We start from the raw sequence: 18,828 nt of genomic DNA on the forward strand, positions 1-18,828 counted from the left end.
TTCCTGAGCTCACGCAATGATGTAAAGGCCTAAACAGTCACTGATTCAACAAACATTTGTTGAGTGCTGACTACATGCAAAGCGTGGTTGTGGGCCCTGGGTACACAGAGGTAACCAAATTTCCTGCCTTTGCTCTAATGGGCAAGATGGACAATAATCACCTAAATCTGTAGGTATGTAAAATCATCTCAGCTGGGGTAAGTGCTGAGTAAGGGGACAGAAGATAGAAAAGGCTGGTGGTGAGGGAAGGGGGACTCTGTAAAGAGGTCCTTTCTGAGAAGCGGCCCTAAGGAAGTGAGAGGACAGCCAAGAGAAAACCAAGTTTCACCAGGATGCCAAGGTGTCCGTTTTAGGATGGAGCTTGCATAACCACATAAGATATAAATGTGGATGTGTGTGGGGTTGGCCCAGAGGGTCTGCCTGACAGAAGCTGAGCACTGAGCAAAGCTCTGGCCCCAGTTCTGGGATTCTGAGCATGTCCCTTAATTCCCCAGCTGTTTCCACCCTAAGACCACAACTCATGCTACCTCACTGGAGCCTTATGAAGACAAAGTGAGATAAAGAAAGTCAGTGAGCTAAAGGTGACAGGCAATTTAGAAACTGAAGGTTTTCAAAACCCTACAAATACCACCTAAGAGAAGAATACGAGGGGCGAGAAGTTTACAAAAAGTTAAACGACCTCAAAAAATCAAAGCTGACCCACTGCTTTACAATTTCCACAAAAACCAAGACAAGTAAACATCTTGTGATGTGATGACAGGCAGGACCGGGGACCTGTGGTCAGTGCACAGTGGAGGGACACTGCACCAGCTCCGGGCTGGACTGCCAGGTGTCAATCTTCCACCACCTCCCAGCTGCATGACCTCAGACAAGTCGTCCTACTTTACTTTTCTGTGCCTGTTTTCCTCTTCAGTAAAATAGGGGGAAATAATGGTATCCACATCAGTGGGTTCAACCAACCCCAGATTGAAAATATTCAGGAAAAAAAAACTGCAGCAAGTCCCAAAAAGCAAAGCTTGAATTTGCTGTGCACCGGCAACTATTTACATAGCCTTACGTTGTGTTTATGAGTAATCTAGACGTGATTTAAAGTATACAGGAGGATGTGTGTAGATTATATCCATTTCATCTCAGGGACTTGAGCATCTGTGGATTTTGGTACCCGAGGTGTGTCCTGGAACCAGTCTCTCACAGATATGAAGGGATGACTGTAGTCAGTTCTTGTTACTCATGGTACTTGTGTTCTACAAAGTCGCTGTGAACAATGAATTAGCAAATACTGAACCATCTCCTAGGGGAAAAGGGGGTTAGGTTCCTGCGAGGCTCTGGTTACAATACTTTCATCAACCTATTAACACACAACCTTGTTTTACGTGTGTTTCTGTTTAACTTATTTAATATATTTTGTTGATTCACTAACATTACACTCATGGCCAACAGCTCTATAACTCATGCCTGAACGGAGTTAACCTAAAACATGTTATTTTTCTCCATAAAGTACACCACAGTCTCCCTTAGGAACACCAGCCAGCACTTCAGCATTGGGCTATGGACTGGTTTAAATGGCAAAGTTTAACTAAGACAAAGATGCCAAAAACGTGGCAGTAAGTTTTTACCACAGAAAGGCTACCTGTTTATTTACAGTAAGAGATCTGAAACACGAAGGCCTTGTTCAACCTCAGCTGGGAATGTGTGCCTTGGGTGACAAGCATTTTGCTGCTCTGTGCATGCACATGTCAGCAAATGACCACAAAAGGGCCAGGAATGTTGGTTTTGGGATTACGTATAAATTTTAGCAAGTAGGTGAACTCACAAATGTGGAACCTGCAAATAATGAGGGTCGACTGTGTTTCCTTCCTAGGGTTGTTGGGCACATGTCAAGAGCCCAGCACACCACCTGGCACGTTAGCACATCACAGTGTAGCTAAACAAGCAAGCCCCTCTTGGGAGTAAAACAGATGGGAAAGAAATGATCACCCTTCTAGACTTGCATGTGGGACATGAGTCAGGAGGGAACAGAGACACTTACTGACGATGTGGCCTGTGGTCTGGAAGGCCAGCTCCACGATGTTCCCGTCGTGATCCGAGGCGGCCTGGTGGAACACGGCGAAGATGTTCTTCCAGCCTGAGCGGATGTTGGCCGCCTGGGAGTTCACCATCTGGGTGATGCAGCGGATCACCATGTCCCGGATGGTTGGAGACCTGAGGAAAGAATGGGGTAGCCCATGTCATCTGTACTTTGGACAGTGGGAAGATAAATGAATACAGCTCATTGTTTAGAAGCAGCACTTAAAAAAAACATTTTTTAAAGCATGTCATAATCTACATTCATTAAAAAAAAATTAGAGACAACAAAAAGAAAAAATAGTAAGACAGTCAACATGTCAGTTAGTTGCCTACCCAGCAGTCATCTTCCCACCTCCTTAATAAGTCTGATTTCATCTGGGCAGCAACATGCCCGACCTCAGGGAACTGATCATAAATAATATAAGACAATATGACAATCTTGTCTTATGTGCCAGGACCTCAATCTCCCAGCCTCCCTTGCAGCTAGGGGAGCTACATGACCTGTTCTAACTAATCAGATGTAAGAGAAAATCTATGGGTATGGGAGGGGAGGGATTTCTAGCAAGGTTCTGCTTTTGTCTTAAAAGGAATACACTTGGGGGCTTCTCTGGTGGCGCAGTGGTTGAGAATCCACCTGCCGATGCAGGGTACACGGGTTCGTGCCCCGGCCCGGGAAGATCCCACATGCCGCGGAGCGGCTGGGCCTGTGAGCCATGGCCGCTGAGCCTGCGCGTCTGGAGCCTGTGCTCCGCAACGGGAGAGGCCATGACAGTGAGAGGCCTGTGTACTGCAAAAAAAAAAAAAAAAAAAAAAAGGAACACACTTGGTAGGCTCTGCCCCTTTTCCTCTTGTTCCCATTCTGATAGTGGGCTCTGCCTCTTTTAATCACTCCCACTGTGAACACGGCATGATGCCTGGAGCTAAAGTCTCTGTCCAGCAATCATGAAACAGTAAGCTCAAGGAAGAAAAGCACCCTGTTTATGGCCAAACAAAGGGACAGAAAGAACCTGGGTCCTTGGTTACAATTTGGGCTATGGAACCAAAGTTGGGACTGCCTGCTTCTGACTTGTTAAGTAAACAATATATAGACTTGTGGTTTAAGCCACTGTTAAGTCAATTTTTCTGGCCCCAAACATTTGGACTAATATACTCATAATTTTGCCACCCAGAGATAACGATTCCTAAATTCTTAATGCATATCCTCTTAGGTTTTCGGGCAGAGATATTTGTGGATGGCAAACACATACACTTGGATGGGAGCATACATATATAACTTAAGATGAATAAATTTAATTATTACAAAATAAAAGATGAAGACAGAAAAATGGTCCATTTTCTGAAGCAGCTGCAAGGTTCAACACGGTGTGACCTGGATATTTACAACAGATTAGCACATATGTCTTTCAGACATATATGATTATGGGGTGAACACTATTATCTCACAAATAGCAAGAAGCAAGGCAACACAAACCTAATGCTTCTATCACACTAGCTTTGAAAGTCATTAGAGCGGTTTTAGGAGGAGAGACTTGGCTTGCAAATTTCACCTGGCTTAGGATAACATTCATGCTTGTCTGCTGGACCTATACTAACTGATAATAAGAAAGGTTGCTTAGAGAAGGCAAGGACAAAGTTAAAAATTAGCTAAAGTCCACAAAGAAAATTTGCCACCTGCAGATAATGGAGGACTGACTACATACCTAGGTGACTTTAACACATAATACCAATGAATTCACAGTTTTCTCTCCTGGGAAAAAAAAGCAACTTGTTGGCAAGAACTATACATATTTATTAAAATAGTTTTTGCCTGACTGTTAAAAGTAATAAATGATGACAATAAATGTTCTAGAAAATGTAGGGAAAAACATAAAGAAAAAGATTCTTTTATATGATGCTATGGCATTTCATATGGAGAGATATACTATATCACAACCTTTATTATTACAATGACCGCCCAATTCTATAACCTGCTCTTTTCACTAAGCGACTAAGCATTTCTCATGTTATAAACTTTCTTTTTTTTAACTGAATTTTCTAATTTTATTTATTTTTTTATACAGCAGGTTCTTATTAGTTATCCATTTTATACATATTAGTGTATATATGTCAATCCCAATCTCCCAATTCATCCCACCACCACCACCACTTTACCCCCTTGGTGTCCATACGTTTGTTCTCTACATCTGTGTCTCTATTTCTGCCCTGCAAACCAGTTCATCTGTACCATTTTTCTAGGTTCCACATATATGTGTTAATATACGATATTTTTCTCTTTCTGACTTACTTCACTCTGTCTGACAGTCTCTAGATCCATCCACATCTCTACAAATGACCCAATTTCATTCCTTTTTATGGCTGAGTAATATTCCATTGTATATATGTACCACATCTTTATCCATTCGTCTGTCGATGGGCATTGAGGTTGCTTCCATGACCTGGCTATTGTAAATAGTGCTGCAATGAACACTGGGGTGCATGTGTCTTTTTGAATTATGGTTTTCTCTGGGTATATTGCCCAACAGTGGGATTGCTGGATCATATGGTAATTCTATTTTTAGTTTTTTAAGGAATCTCCATACTGTTCTCCATAGTGTATCAATTTATATTCCCACCAACAGTGCAAGAGGGTTCCCTTTTCTCCACACCCTCTCCGGCATTTGTTGTTTGCAGATTTTCTGAAGATGCCCATTCTAACTGGTATGAGGTGATACCTCATTGTAGTTTTGATTTGCACTTCTCTAATAATTAGTGATGTTGAGCAGCTTTTCATGTGCTTCTTGGCCATCTGTATGTCTTCTTTGGAGAAATGTCTATTTAGGTCTTCTGCCCATTTTTGGATTGGGTTGTTTGTTTTTTAATATTGACCTGCATGAGCTGTTTATATATTTTGGAGATTAATCCTTTGTCCGTTAATTCATTTGCAAATCTCTTCTCCCATTCTGAGGTCTGTCTTTTCGTCTTGCTTGTAGTTTCCTTTGCTTTGCAAAACCTTTTAAGTTTCGTTAGGTCCAACTTGTTCACTTTTCTTTTTATTTCCATTACTCTAGGAGGTGGATCAAAAAAGACCTTGCTGTGATTTATGTCAAAGAGTGTTCTTCCTATGTTTTCCTCTAAGAGTTTTATAGTGTCCGGTCTTACATTTAGGTCTCTAATCCATTTTGAGTTTATTTTTGTGTATGGTGTTAGGGAGTGTTCTAATTTCATTCTTTTACATGTAGCTGTCCAGTTTTCCCAGCACCACTTATTGAAGAGACTGTCTTTTCTCCATTGTATATCCTTGCTTGCTGCATCATGGATTAGTTGACCATAGGTGTGTGGGTTTATCTCTGGGCTTTCTATCCTGTTCCATTGATCTATATTTCTGTTTTTGTGCCAGTACCATATTGTCTTGACTGCTGTAGCTTTGTACTATAGTCTGAAGTCAGGGAGTCTGTTTCCTCCAGCTTCCTTTTTCTCCCTCAAGACTGCTTTGGCGATTTGGGACCTTTTGTGTCTCCATACAAACTTTAAGATCTTTTGTTATAGTTCTGTAAAAAATGCCATTGGTAACTTGATAGGGATTGCATTGAATCTTTAGATTGCTTTGGGTGGTATAGTCATCTTCACAAAATTGATTCTTCCAATCCAAGGGCATGGTATATCTCTCCATCTGTTAGTATCATTTTTAATTTCTTTCATCAGTGTCTTATAGTTTTCTTCATACAGGTCTTTTGTCTCCCTAGGTAGGTTTATTCCTAGGTGTTCTATTCTTTTTGTTGCAATGGTAAATGGGAGCGTTTCCCTAATTTCTCTTTCAGATTTTTCATCATTAGTGTAGAGGAATACAAGAGATTTCTGTACATTAACTTTGTATCCTGCTACTTTACCAAATTCACTGATTAGCTCTAGTAGTTTTCTGGTGGCATCTTTATGATTCTCTATGTATAGTATCATATCATCTCAAATAGTGACAGTTTTACTTATACTTTTCCAATCTGTATTCTTTTTCTTTCTTTTTCTTCTCGGATTGCCATGGCTAGGACTTCCAAAACTATGTTGAATAATAGTGGCAAGAGTGGACATCCTTGTCTTGCTCCTGATGTTAGAGGAAATACTTCCAGTTTTTCACCATTGAGAATGATGTTTGCTGTGGGTTTGTCATATACGGCCTTTATTATGTTGAGGTAGGTTCCCTCTATGCCTACTTTCTGGAGAGTTTTTATCATAAATGGGTGTTGACTTTTGTCAAAAGCTTTTTCTGAATCTATTGAGATGATCATATGGTTTTTCTTCTTCAATTTGTTAACATGGTGTATCACATTGATTGATTTGCGTACATTGAAGAATCCTTGCATCCCTGGGATAAATCCCACTGGATCATGGTGTATGATCCTTTTAATGTGTTGTTGGATTCTGTTTGCTAGTATTTTGTTAAGGATTTTTGCATCTATATTCATTAGTGATATTGGTCTGTAATTTTCTTTTTTTTGAAGTATCTTTGTCTGGTTTTGGTATCAGGGTGATGGTGGCCTCACAGAATGAGTTTGGGAGTGTTCCTTCCGCTGCCAATTTTTTGGCAGAGTTTGAGAAGGATGGGTTTTAGCTCTTCTCTAAATGTTTGATAGAATTCACCTGTGAAGCCATCCGGTCCTGGACTTTTGTTTGCTGGAAGACTTCTAATCACAGTTTCAATATCATTACTTGTGATTGGTCTGTTCATATTTTCTATTTCTTCCTGGTTCAGTCTTGGAAGGTTATACCTTTCTAAGAATTTGTCCATTTCTTCCAGGTTGTCCATTTTATTGGCATAGAGTTGCTTGTAGTAGTCTCTTAGGATGCTTTGTATTTCTGCAGTGTCTGTTGTAACTTCTCCTTTTTCATTTCTAATTTTACTGATTTGAGTCCTCTCCCTCTTTTTCTTGATGAGTCTGGCTAATGGTTTATCAATTTTGTTTATCTTCTCCAAGAACCAGCTTTTAGTTTTATTGATCTTTGCTACTGTTTTCTTTGTTTCTATTTATTTCTGCTCTGATCTTTATGATTTCTTTCCTTCTACTAACTTTGGATTTTGTTTGTTCTTCTTTCTCTAATTCCTTTAGGTGTAAGGTTAGATTGTTTGAGATTTTTCTTGTTTCTTGAGGTAGGCTTGTATAGCTACAAACTTCCCTCTTAAAACTGCTTTTGCTGCATCCCATAGGTTTTGGATCGTCATGTTTTCATTGTCATTTGTCTCTAGGCATTTTTTGATTTCCTCTTTGATTTCTTCAGTGATCTCTTGGTTATTTAGTAACGTATTGTTTAGCCTCCATGTGTCTGTGTTCTTTACGTTTCTTTCCCTGTAACTGACTTCTAATCTCATAGCGTTGTGGTCAGAAAAGATGCTTGATGTGATTTCAATTTTCTTAAATTTCCTGAGGCTTGATTTGTGACCCAAGATGTGATCTATCCTGGAGAATGTTCTGTGAGCACTTGAGAAGAATGTGTAACCTGTTGTTTTTGGATGAAATGTCCTATAAATATCAATTAAATCTATCTAGTCTATTGTGTCATTTAAACCTGTTTCCTTATTAATTTTCTGTTTGGATGACCTGTCCATTGGTGTGAGGTGTTAAAAGTCCCCCACTATTATTGTGTTACTGTTGATTTCCTCTTTTATAGCTATTAGCCATTGCCTTATGTATTGAGGTGATGCTAGGTTGGGTGCATATATAATTGCTATATCTTCTTCTTGGATTGATCCCTTGATCATTATGTAGTGTCCTTCCTTGTCTCTTGTAACATTCTTTATTTTAAAGTCTATTTTATCTGATATGAGTATTGCTACTCCAGCTTCTTCTGATTTCCATTTGCATGGGATATCTTTTTCCATCCCCTCACTGTGAGTCTGTATGTGTCCCTAGGTCTGAAGTGGGTCTCTTGTAGACAGCATATATCTGGGTCTTGTTTTTGTATCCATTCAGCAAGCCTGTGTCTTTCGGTTGGAGCATTTAATCCATTCACGTTTAAGATAATTATCAATATGTATGTTCCTATGACCATTTTCTTAATTGTTTTTGGGTTTGTTTTTGTAGGTTCTTTTCTTCTCTTGTGTTTCCCATTTAGAGAAGTTCCTTTAGCATTTGTTGTAGAGCTGGTTTGGTGGTGCTGAATTCTCTTAGCTTTTGCTTGTCTGTAAAGCTTTTGATTTCTCCATCAAATCTGAAAGAGATCCTTGCCAGGTAGAGTAATCTTGGTTGTAGGTTCTTTCCTTTCATCACTTTAAATATGTCATGCCACTCCCTTCTGGCTTGTAGAGTTTCTGCTGAGAAATCAGCTGTTAACCTTATGGGAGCTCCCTTGTATGTTATTTGTCATTTTTCCCTTGCTGCTTTCAATAATTTTTGTCTTTAATTTTTGCCATTTTGATTTCTGCGTGTCTCGGTGTGTTTCTCCTTGGGTTTCTCCTGTATGGGACTCTCTGCGCTTCCTGGACTTGGGTAGCTATTTCCTTTCCCATGTTAGGGAAGTTTTCAACTATAATCTCTTCAAATATTTTCTTGGGTCCTTTCTCTCTCTTCTCCTTCTGGGACCCCTATAATGTGAATGTTGTTGCACTTAATGTTGTCCCAGAGGTCTCTTAGGCTGTCTTCATTTCTTTTCATTCTTTTTTCTTTATTCTGTTCCACAGCAGTGAATTCCACCATTCTGTCTTCTGGGTCACTTCTGTTCTCCTGCCTCAGTTATTCTGCTATTGATTCCTTCTAGTGTATTTTTCATTTCAGTTATTGTATTGTTCATTTCTGTTTGTTTGTTCTTTAATTCTTCTAGGTCTTTGTTAAACATTTCTTGCATCTTCTCGATCTTTGCCTCCATTCTTTTTCCGAGGCCCTGGATCATCTTCACTATCATTATTCTGCATTCTTTTTCTGGAAGGTTGCCTATTTCCACTTCATTTGGTTGTTTTTCTGTGGTTTTATCTTGTTCCTTCATCTGGTACATAGCCCTCTGCCTTTTCATCTTGTCTGTCTTTCTGTGAATGTGGTTTTTGTTCCACAGGCTGCAGGACTGTAGTTCTTGCTTCTGCTGTCTGCCCTCTGGTGGATGAGGCTATCTAAGAGGCTTGTGCAAGTTTCCTGATGGGAGGGACTTGTGGTGGGTAGAGCTGGCTGTTGCTCTTGTGGGCAGAGCTCAGTAAAACTTTAATCCGCTTATCTGCTGATGGGTGGGGCTGGGTCCCCTCCCTGTTGGTTGTTTGGCCTGAGGCGACCCAACACTGGAGCCTACCAGGGCTCTTTGGTGGGGCTGATAGTGGACTCTGGGATGGCTCATGCCAAGGATTACTTCCCAGAACTTCTGCTGCCAGTGTCCTTGTCCTCATGGTGAGACACAGGCACCTCCTGCCTCTGCAGGAGACCCTCCAACACCAGCAGGCAGGTCTGGTTCAGTCTCTTACGGGGTCACTGCTCCTTCCCCTGGGTCCTGATGCGCACACTACTTTGTGTGTGCCCTCCAAGAGTGGAGTCTGTTTCCCCCAGTCCTGTTGAAGTCCTGCAATCAAATCCCGCTAGGCTTCAAAGTCTGATTCTCTAGGAATTCTGCCTCCTGCTGCCAGACCCCCAGGTTGGGAAGCCTGACGTGGGGCTCAGAACCTTCATTCCAGTGGGTGGACTTCTGTGGTATAAGTGTTCTCCAGTTTGTGAGTCACCCCTCCAGCAGTTATGGGATTTGATTTTATTGTGATAGCGCCCCTTCTGCCGTCTCATTGTGGCTTCTCCTTTGTCTTTGGTTGTGGGGTATCTTTTTTGGTGAGTTCCAGTGTCTTCCTGTCGATGACTGTTTAGCAGTTAGCTGTGATTCCGGTGCTCTCGGAAGAGGGAGTGAGAGCATGTCCTTCTACTCCGCCACCTTGAACCAATCTAGGTCACAGTTCTTGACCCTGTGTGAGGCTGCTTTGGCAGTGGCTTTCTCTGAACTCCCTCAGCACCCAGACCCCCGGTAAGGATGCATGACGTACTTCTACTAGCTGCAGTTGTATGATCTGCCCTTCTGGGAAAGGTTACACACAGATCGTAGTGTGATTTACTTAGAGATAATAGGTGTGAATCAAAGTCCGCTCATTTTATTTGCTTCCGCCAAACAAGAGAAGAAAAAACGAATCGTGTGGTTAGTGTTAAGAGACCTTTTTAGACCCCCAGCAGAGATCTGACTAAGGGTCTTCCAGAATAATGTACATACCTGTTTTTCTTCATGATATGCTCAAAGGGCCTCAGAAAATCCTTCTGGAAACGGAAGTTGGCTAATTCTCCCTTCTCAAGAAACTTCATGGAGAGCTGCCTTAACGAGTCAACAGCAAAGATAGCCACATCCTCATTGGGGTTACAGCCAACCTGAGCAGGAACACGAGGTGAGGTGAAATAGGCACAGTGGAACAACTGTGGATATGGGGTTCTGAACCTCAAACAAGGACAGCCTGCCTTCAAAACAAATGCTCTGGGAAAACACACCTCAGGAGGAAGAAAAGGTATTTCTTGGCATGAGCTGGACAGTTTTAAGGTTAATGATGAAACACATTTAATTAAACACGCTTTCAAAATATGCTCACTTTGTGTCTCTGTGTCACATTTTGATAATTCTGGCGATATTTCACACTTTTTCATTATTATTATATCTGCTATGGTGATCTGTGGTCAGTGCTCTTTGATGTTACTATTTGCAAAAAGATTACAACCTACTGAAAGCTCAGGTGACGGTTCACGTTTTTTAGCAATAAACTATTTCAAAATTAAGGTGTGTACACCTTTTTCCGGTTGTTGCACACTTAATAGACTACAGTATGGTGTAAACATAACTTTTTTATGCACTGGGAAACCAAAAAAATCGTGAGACTTGCTTTACTGCAATATTTGCTTTATTGCTTTGGTCTGGAACTGAACCCGCCATATCTCTGAGGTCGGCCTGTATACTGAATGGATAAAAAATAATTAGCTTTGGGGAGGGTCTGGTTGAGGCGTGCTGATGGTCAAAGGTGTTTTTAGCTGTAATTTTTTTTAAGTGTGCGTGTAATGTTGATGTAATTAGAGACTAATAAGAATATTATTCCCTGGCTCAAAATCCCTGGCTGCTTCAGGAATACACACCACGCTTACTATGCAGCTTTGTACACCCCAGGACATATTTGTGCCCTAGTTTAGAAGAAGAGAAACATGTGACTGTCCCAATGACTGTCCTAGAATCCTGAGAGCTCTACTCGGCCATTTACTTCTTCAAACCCACAGGATTTTCATGTCCTCTGGCTCCCAGGGGGAAGCGCAACATCCTCCTGAGGTGGTGGAAAGAATGATGAGTCCCAGAGTGAGCAACTGAGTTTTCCACAACTTTGTGCTTAACAGCACTGATGAGATGGAGTGGACATTTGTAATGAGGTTGACAACCACGACGTGTCTAATTACTACCCGCCAGCCTAGATCCGAAGCTTGTCATAGGCTTGGACAAGAATACAAGGTGCAGTCACGGTAATGGTTCACATTTTTTCTCTCAAACAAGTTCATATCAGTGATGTCCACTAAGAATTTATTTACCCACAATAGTGGGAAAGATGGTTGCTGAGCTGACTGATTACTTTAGACGACAGTGTTACCACTAACTCAACAAACAGTTGCTCTGGGGCATCTGCAGGCTCTCATGGCCACCTCCTCACCGAGGGTTCAGAAAGGTCACCTCCGGAGAGGCCTGACACACTGCACTGCCTGACCCTTTACCATCAGTTATTTCATCATAAAATCCAAGTGAGCTCCAGGAGGGCAGGGACCCCATCTGTCTACTACCTGGTACAAGGCACTCGGACAGTTTGTTAAACAGATGGTGTGCTGAGAGGTACCTTACTTAGAGCTGATAAGAAAGCAAAGTAAACAAAGAACTCTGATTAGCTGATGGACCAAGTTAGAAGCAAGACTACATGTGACAATGCCTCATTTCAGTGGGGTTCCCCAGCTGCCCAGAAAAGCCAACAGTACCCAACTCTTCCCAGTTCCCATTTAGTGACATCACACTGCTAACCTTCCATCGATCATGGGGTGGTGTTCACACCACAGAAATCAGCAGATGCTACAAATCATTTACCAGCGCTCTACTGCTTGTTCTATATCCCAACGACAGATTACTTCTTCTTATGATTTTCTCCTATTCAATGTAGAGAGGGCAATTCTCTTTTGGATAAACTGTCTTTTATTAACACTATTTTTAAGCATCTCTATTACAATTCTTTATCTCCAGGCCTGAGAAAATTTTTTTGAGATCATGAAATGTGTTTTGGTAGCAAACAGTGTTGTTAAGCTGTTAGTTTTCCCCTAAAAAGCAAATGACATTACAGATACAGACATTCATATACACATAAAATATATTCTGATTTCATTTGTTCAATTTACATGTGCATGTGCCTATGTGTATACAACGAAACCTCGAGCGGAGAAAAATCTGGTTTTCTCGCCATAGTTTTCAGTTTTAGAACACAGAAGTCTCTGGCTTGTTTCTGATTTAAATAAATGTTAGTTTCCTCAACAAAGGTTTTAGAAGAGTGGTGGCAAAGGAAGCCAGAATACAAGAAGTAGTGACATTTAGAGTGAAACTACTGATATAAAGAACATAACTTAATCTTTGGTCATTCAGAAGGTGCTTCAGGATTTCACAATGCTTTCAAACACCAATGTCTGTCCAGTGACTATAATGATTTTTGTGGTGTGAGCCTACCTCCTAAATATGGGATATTAAAGTATTTTAGATACGAATGGATTTTTAATTCATTCTCCATGAGCTCTATCAATACGTAGGTATGCTACGAGCTGTTCTCCACTCCACAGGGAATGTGAATTATACGCACCTACACACTCAATCATTTCTGTTTTGAAGTTAGTTGCCTGCCTTTTATTTGGACATTGATGGAGTGGGGTTTTTGAATTTGAAGAGTTACCTTATTGAAGTGATCTCCAATCACATGCCATATTCGGGACCACTGTAGTCGGATCCGATTCATGTTGTAGTAAGATATCTCCACAATCTTCTGCAAGCTGAACATGCGGGGGTGATGGGGGGAAGCCAGCTCATCCATGGACACGGCACACAGCCAGCGGACAAAGTCAACTACAGGCCAGACCCGACAACACACGCGAGGCATCGTTAGTAATGGTCAGACAGTTATGATAGGAGGCTTCTGTAGTTGTCACAGGTGAGTCAAATACATACCTATTGCATTTCCATCCAGTCTGGTAGAGCCAGTAAAAATTCTAGGAAGAAAATTCCAGACATAATAAAATAAAAATTAGACTTGGAAGCTGCAGCTTCAATTTCAAACACCCAGGAAAGACAGAAAGGAAACATTTCAGGTGTGGCACTTCCACTAACATAAACAATGAGGCATCAGAGGAACAGAACTGGTCAGTGAGCTGAGAGCTGAAATGCTTATACTGATAGGAAGAGAAAGTGACACAACAAAAGGATGGGGGAGAGTCAAGATATGATAGCATGGAATGTCACGACAGTGGGAATGGCAGACTGAGGACCTTTAAGAAGCTGCTCCTCCATAAGAGCAACCAAAACAACTGGCAAAAATTTAACAAAATCAACTTTTTCAGACCTGAACTCTGGAAACTACCAAAGGCTTGTAAAAATGTTCCTTCAAGAAAAATGGCTGAATCTTTAGACAGCACAGAATTGGATCATGTTTATTTTAATTCATCCTGCCAATCTCACTTTAGATTCAAAGACACAAATAGGTTGAAAGTAAAAGTATGAAAGAAGACACAGCATGCAAACAATAACCAAAAGAGAACAAGAGTAGCTGCACTGATATCAGACGATGTAGACTTAAGACTAAAATCAGTAGTAAAGACAAAGAACATTTTATAATGATAAAAAGTTTAATCTGTCAAGAAAACCTAACTATTATAAACCTATATGCATCTAACAACAGAGCCCCAAAATCATGAGGCAAAAAACACAGAATTAAACAGGAGAAATAGACAATTCAACAATGTCCAGAATCGGCAAACCTACACAAGCAGAAAGTATATCAAGTATATCAGTGGTTACAGGAATGGCGGGAGAGGAAATGGGGAGCGACTGTGATAAATGCAGGGCTTCGTTATGGGGGTGATGAAAATGCTCTGAAATTAGGTAGTGGTAATGGTTGCACAACTCTGAATATACTAAAAACCACTGAATTGTACATTTTAAAAAGAGTAAATCTTATGGTGTACGAATTATATCTCAACTTAAAACAATTTAACAGCACACAAAAAGGTACTAGGCAAGTTACTATTGCGCACTATCTGGCTAAGGCAGAAAAACAGGAAAGAAATGTGCGGTTAATGGCACAACAAACATTTTGTTGTATTAGCCTAAACCCAAGGGGAAAAGTAGGGAAAACTCATCAAAAGTACATTACAGACAATATCCCTGTTGGAGAGAAGCAGAAAAGCAACAAGAGCAAGGTGATCAAAATATGCTGATGAAGAGTTTAAAATACTAGAAAAATTGTTCTGAGAGCAATACAACTTATGTCATAAATTCTATATTGCTATCATTTCAGAATTATCTATATTTAATGTACATGATTAATCAATGGTAATTTTCAGAGGTTTGTTGATTTTAAGAAAATTCCTATTTTAAGCCCTCATATATAATGAATATCTTCAAATGGGAATACCTGTATTTCTCCTGGATGTTTAGGTCAAGTTTTAAGTGAACAGAAATAGTGGGAAGGTTTTGAGGAAAAAGAAATGGAAATGTCAACTTGGCCAACTCTCACTCATGGGTAGGCTTTAAATCCTAAACTCTTCTTGAAAGTTTTTAAAAAGTAATTTCTACACTAAGGAAACAAGGTGATTTAAAACACTAGCACAAGGAAAAACTCTTGTTTTTGACATAATTTGGTCACAGTTATAATTTTAAAAAAGGTTATGATACAACTCAAGATCAAAATCCAAACGAATGTGAAGGTAATCAGTAGTTGTGGATCATGTGTGCCACTTTTAATCTCTCCTAGTTTGAGTAATCTAGATCTGACAATACTTACAACAGTCAAACAAATTAGTGATCATTCATACCCAGTAAATATACAGAAGATGCCAAGCCACTGGGTAGTCCAGCTTCACTGAAGAAGAAAATCATTACCTGTCTACAGCTACGACCACACTCTGTGAGCTGGTCTCACCGACCGATTCCTGGAAGCTGGCCATCTGTCTTTTGTCCACTCCACCACTCACCAAATTACCTGAAACACAATGCACAAAATCAACGGTGTTTCCAAAACAGTGAAGTATTTAGAACAAAGAATCCTGTGATATCCAATATGCACAGACAAGAAACATAAGTGAGAATGGTTTGCAAGCAAAACAAACAACCAACCCCCCAATGACGACAGAATAAAATTAAACTCAGGTTATGGCATTTGGCATTCAGAATACATTCTTATTAGAGGCTCCCTGGCTTGTACCATTCATCTCCCTTTCTTAAGCGTCGTTTACATTTTTATAGTATTAAATGTCTCTTTTTATGAAAACAAATTCAAATTGATCAGTACAAACTCAGAGCTCCAAGAACATGTAATGGTTTCCACATGTAGAAGGTCTGGAGAGCTCTCTAGGATTTCACTCCAGTCACCCTCATATACACCCTAAGAAGTAGGTGCTATTACCCCTCCCCCATTTTCAGAGTCTGTGCTTTTATACTGTACTATACTGTATGTGGGACCTAGGAAGCTTGCTCTCCGCATCAAATGGCCTGGGTTTGAAACCCTACCTCTGCCACTTCCTCATAATGTCACCTTGTTCAAGTCACTTCACCCTCTGTACCTCACTTTCCTCATTTACAAAATGGGGATGATAACAGCCCCAATTTCACTGAGTTGTTACAAGGTTTAAAAGAATTAAAATATATAAACTAAGTGCTTAGAATGTAGCCTGGCACGTTTGTTTACCCTTTTTACTATTATTATTGTTATATCACGGACAAGAGAGTCTCTCGGTTCACTGTATCGCCAGAAATAATTCTACTTTGATAAGAACATCAGTTAACAAAAGATGAACATGGAAGAGAGGTTGAATCTACCTTTGAAAATCTAGATACACACACCCACTCCTCAAATACCAGATGGCTTTCCCTCCAACATACTTATATGTATAGAAAGAAACGTAATGCACCCTGCTGATGTTGATAAAATAGGCATTTACTCGACAGTTTAATCACAATTTAGAGAGCTGAGGCAGCACTTCCGCTTCCATCAACAAACATACTGTCAGCGGGCACATAAGGAAGAGACGATCTACGGGACAGTCCTGATGAGACAAGAAGGGTTTCGTGCCGGTTAACTGGTGAGTCCGTGATGGCTGGCTGGGGGGCCTGGTATCTTACCGAGGCCAAGGCCCATGAACTCTTCTCCCGACAACGTGTGGCCCTTCAGGCTCCCTTCTCTTTCACGCCCGGACCCAGACAGGTAGCGCGTCTTGACACCGGTTCCTATCAGCTGAGCGAGCTCCAGCTGGCTGATGCATTTCAAGATCTGATGAAAAGAAGGTGTGAAAAGATGAGTTCCCATTTCATTGGCTGTAAAGGGCACTATCATTTTAAATTAGCCATTAGAGAGTTCTCTGAGACAAGCAGCTTTTCAGGTGAGAATAAAATCTGAGGGTCTCAGACTGGCTTCCCTAGTTCCAGCTAGGCAACCCTCTGAGTGTGGGTCTGGAAGACAGACTTCACTATTTCTTTTCTTTTCTTTTTTTTTTTTGCGGTATGCGGGCCTCTCACTGATGTGGCCTCTCCCATTGCGGAGCACAGGCTCCGGATGCGCAGGCCTAGCGGCCATGGCTCACGGGCCCAGCCGCTCCACGGCATGCAGGATCCTCCCGGACCGGGGCACGAACCCGTGTCCCCTGCATCGGCAGGCGGACTCTCAACCACTGTGCCACCAGGGAAGCCCTTGTTTTCTTTTTTTAACTATTAAAAAGGGAAAGAGAAAACAAGCAAAAGAAAAACTGGTAGAGTTATGCAACACAGATGTTTAGTTATGCAAATTTAATAAGTGCTCAATAAAGAAAGAAAAAGCATTTGATTGGAGCAGGGGATTCCATCCACCATGCCACTCAGTAAGTACACCATCTAGTCTGACTCAGCCAACCCCCATCTCCCTTCCACTTGACCCCTCAGATACACAACACACCAGCCTCCCCAGCCTCCCTGCTGCTCCTTTACCTCGACACGTCTGGCCCTACCCCAGAGCCTTTGCACTCTCTGTTCCTTATGCTTGAACGTGTTCCTTACACTCCTCCCCATGGCTCACCCCTTAGATTCCCAGCTCGGACATGTGTTCCTCAGACAGACCTCCCTCGACCACCCTGAGATCACACACCCTCCCCCGGCCACCCGTATTTTTTTTCCTTAGCACTTACAACTTTTTGGCATTATGCCAGCTATTTGTTTGTTCTCTGTCTTAAGAGCCAACAGGGCATTAACTCTGTCTTGTTCACTGCTGAATCCCCAGCACTTAAAATAGTTGGTGATTATTATTTGGTTAATCAAATAGATGAGAATGTGCCCTGGAATGGTCTCCCAGCCCTACGGAGTGGTGCAGGTGCTTGACAACGCGTCCCTGCGCACGGGCCGTCTCTCACCTGGAGCTTACCTGAAGAAACAGAGATTTGTTTCAACTTCTACTGGAGCAAAAACCGGCTGCTTAAAACTTACTGAGGGACGACGGCACGTAGACCTCTAGGTAAACCCTTCCTAAGGAATTTCCATGGGGACTTCTGACTAAAGCTGAGTTTTGCTTTTCATGGTAGCCTTACAATCCAATCCCAGAGTATGGGACTCCATTATACCACTGAGCACTGCTGAGTATTTTCACTTATCAACAGCCTTCCCCTTGACTGAGAAAGGTACTTAATTCGGCCAGAGAGAGCCAACCCCTGACTGTTCCACATGGCATAATACTGTTAAATTATTACTAGTAAACCGCTAGTGTCCTCCCTTTTCCAGAAGCTGGAATCTCAAGTATGTCAATAACACTTGTGGCCGAGGACTTACTGATTCCAACCTGATTTCTCAAGGTTTCTGCATATCGAATAGGTGGTTGATTCATTTTTAACATTTCCAGATGCTGCTATACACTTGGCAACTGGCAGGAACCCCACCTTCACCATATCTCTCAGGTTAAAGAAAAAAGAAAGTTCTAGGAGAGAAAGCAGCTATTTATTGATTCACTAGGTATCATGACTCCTCAGAAAACAGGAAATTATTTCTTAAAAAAACACACAACTCAAAACAACACCACTGCCCCGCCCCCCCCATCTTTTCTAATATGGAATACTCCAGAGTGGTGACCGAGAAAGGAAACATTCGGTGAAAAGGGACTGAGGTATGTGCCATGATGATGATGACCATGACAGCTAATATCTACTGAGTTCTTACTACTTGCCAAATGCAGTTGTAAGCCCTTTTCCACGTTAACCCCCTTTTTTTCTCAGAACAACCCTATGAAGGTTGTAGAGAGGAGGAAGATGAGGCTCAAAGACTAAGCAACTTGCCATGTCATACAGGCAGGAAAAGGATGATACCCAGACTGGATGCCAGCCGTCTGGCTCTAGGCCTTCCCCCTGAACCGCATGATCCCCATGGCAGGAGGAGGCTGACAGCAATTTTCTTTCTAGGGCATCACAGTCCCCACCACTCTCCATGCCCTCACCTCTACTCTTTCACAGTTTTCTCTCTAAAACAAAAAGTAATACGTACAGACAGTAGAGAAATTAGAAAACT

General features: G+C 41.4%; 1 protein-coding gene across 3 annotated transcripts in view; it reads right to left on the reverse strand.

Annotated features, from left to right (window-relative positions):
- The window catches only part of ARFGEF2 (ADP ribosylation factor guanine nucleotide exchange factor 2), a 99,631-nt gene that overhangs the window by 23,578 nt on the left and 57,225 nt on the right, over positions 1-18,828 (reverse strand). For all 3 annotated transcript variants that reach the window (XR_004478675.2, XM_004282882.4, XM_033411208.2), the window contains 6 exons: positions 16,432-16,579; positions 15,193-15,292; positions 13,264-13,304; positions 12,992-13,161; positions 10,261-10,412; positions 2,030-2,202 (listed from right to left, as the gene is read on the reverse strand). Coding sequence is in view for 2 of the 3 variants with exons in the window: in XM_004282882.4 (XP_004282930.1) it covers positions 2,030-2,202; positions 10,261-10,412; positions 12,992-13,161; positions 13,264-13,304; positions 15,193-15,292; positions 16,432-16,579 (784 nt within the window). In the remaining variant the exon portion in view is untranslated. The remainder of the gene's footprint in view (positions 1-2,029; positions 2,203-10,260; positions 10,413-12,991; positions 13,162-13,263; positions 13,305-15,192; positions 15,293-16,431; positions 16,580-18,828) is intronic.

This window comes from Orcinus orca, chromosome 16 (assembly GCF_937001465.1).
Source record: "Orcinus orca chromosome 16, mOrcOrc1.1, whole genome shotgun sequence".
In the NCBI taxonomy this organism is placed as follows: domain Eukaryota; kingdom Metazoa; phylum Chordata; class Mammalia; order Artiodactyla; family Delphinidae; genus Orcinus; species Orcinus orca.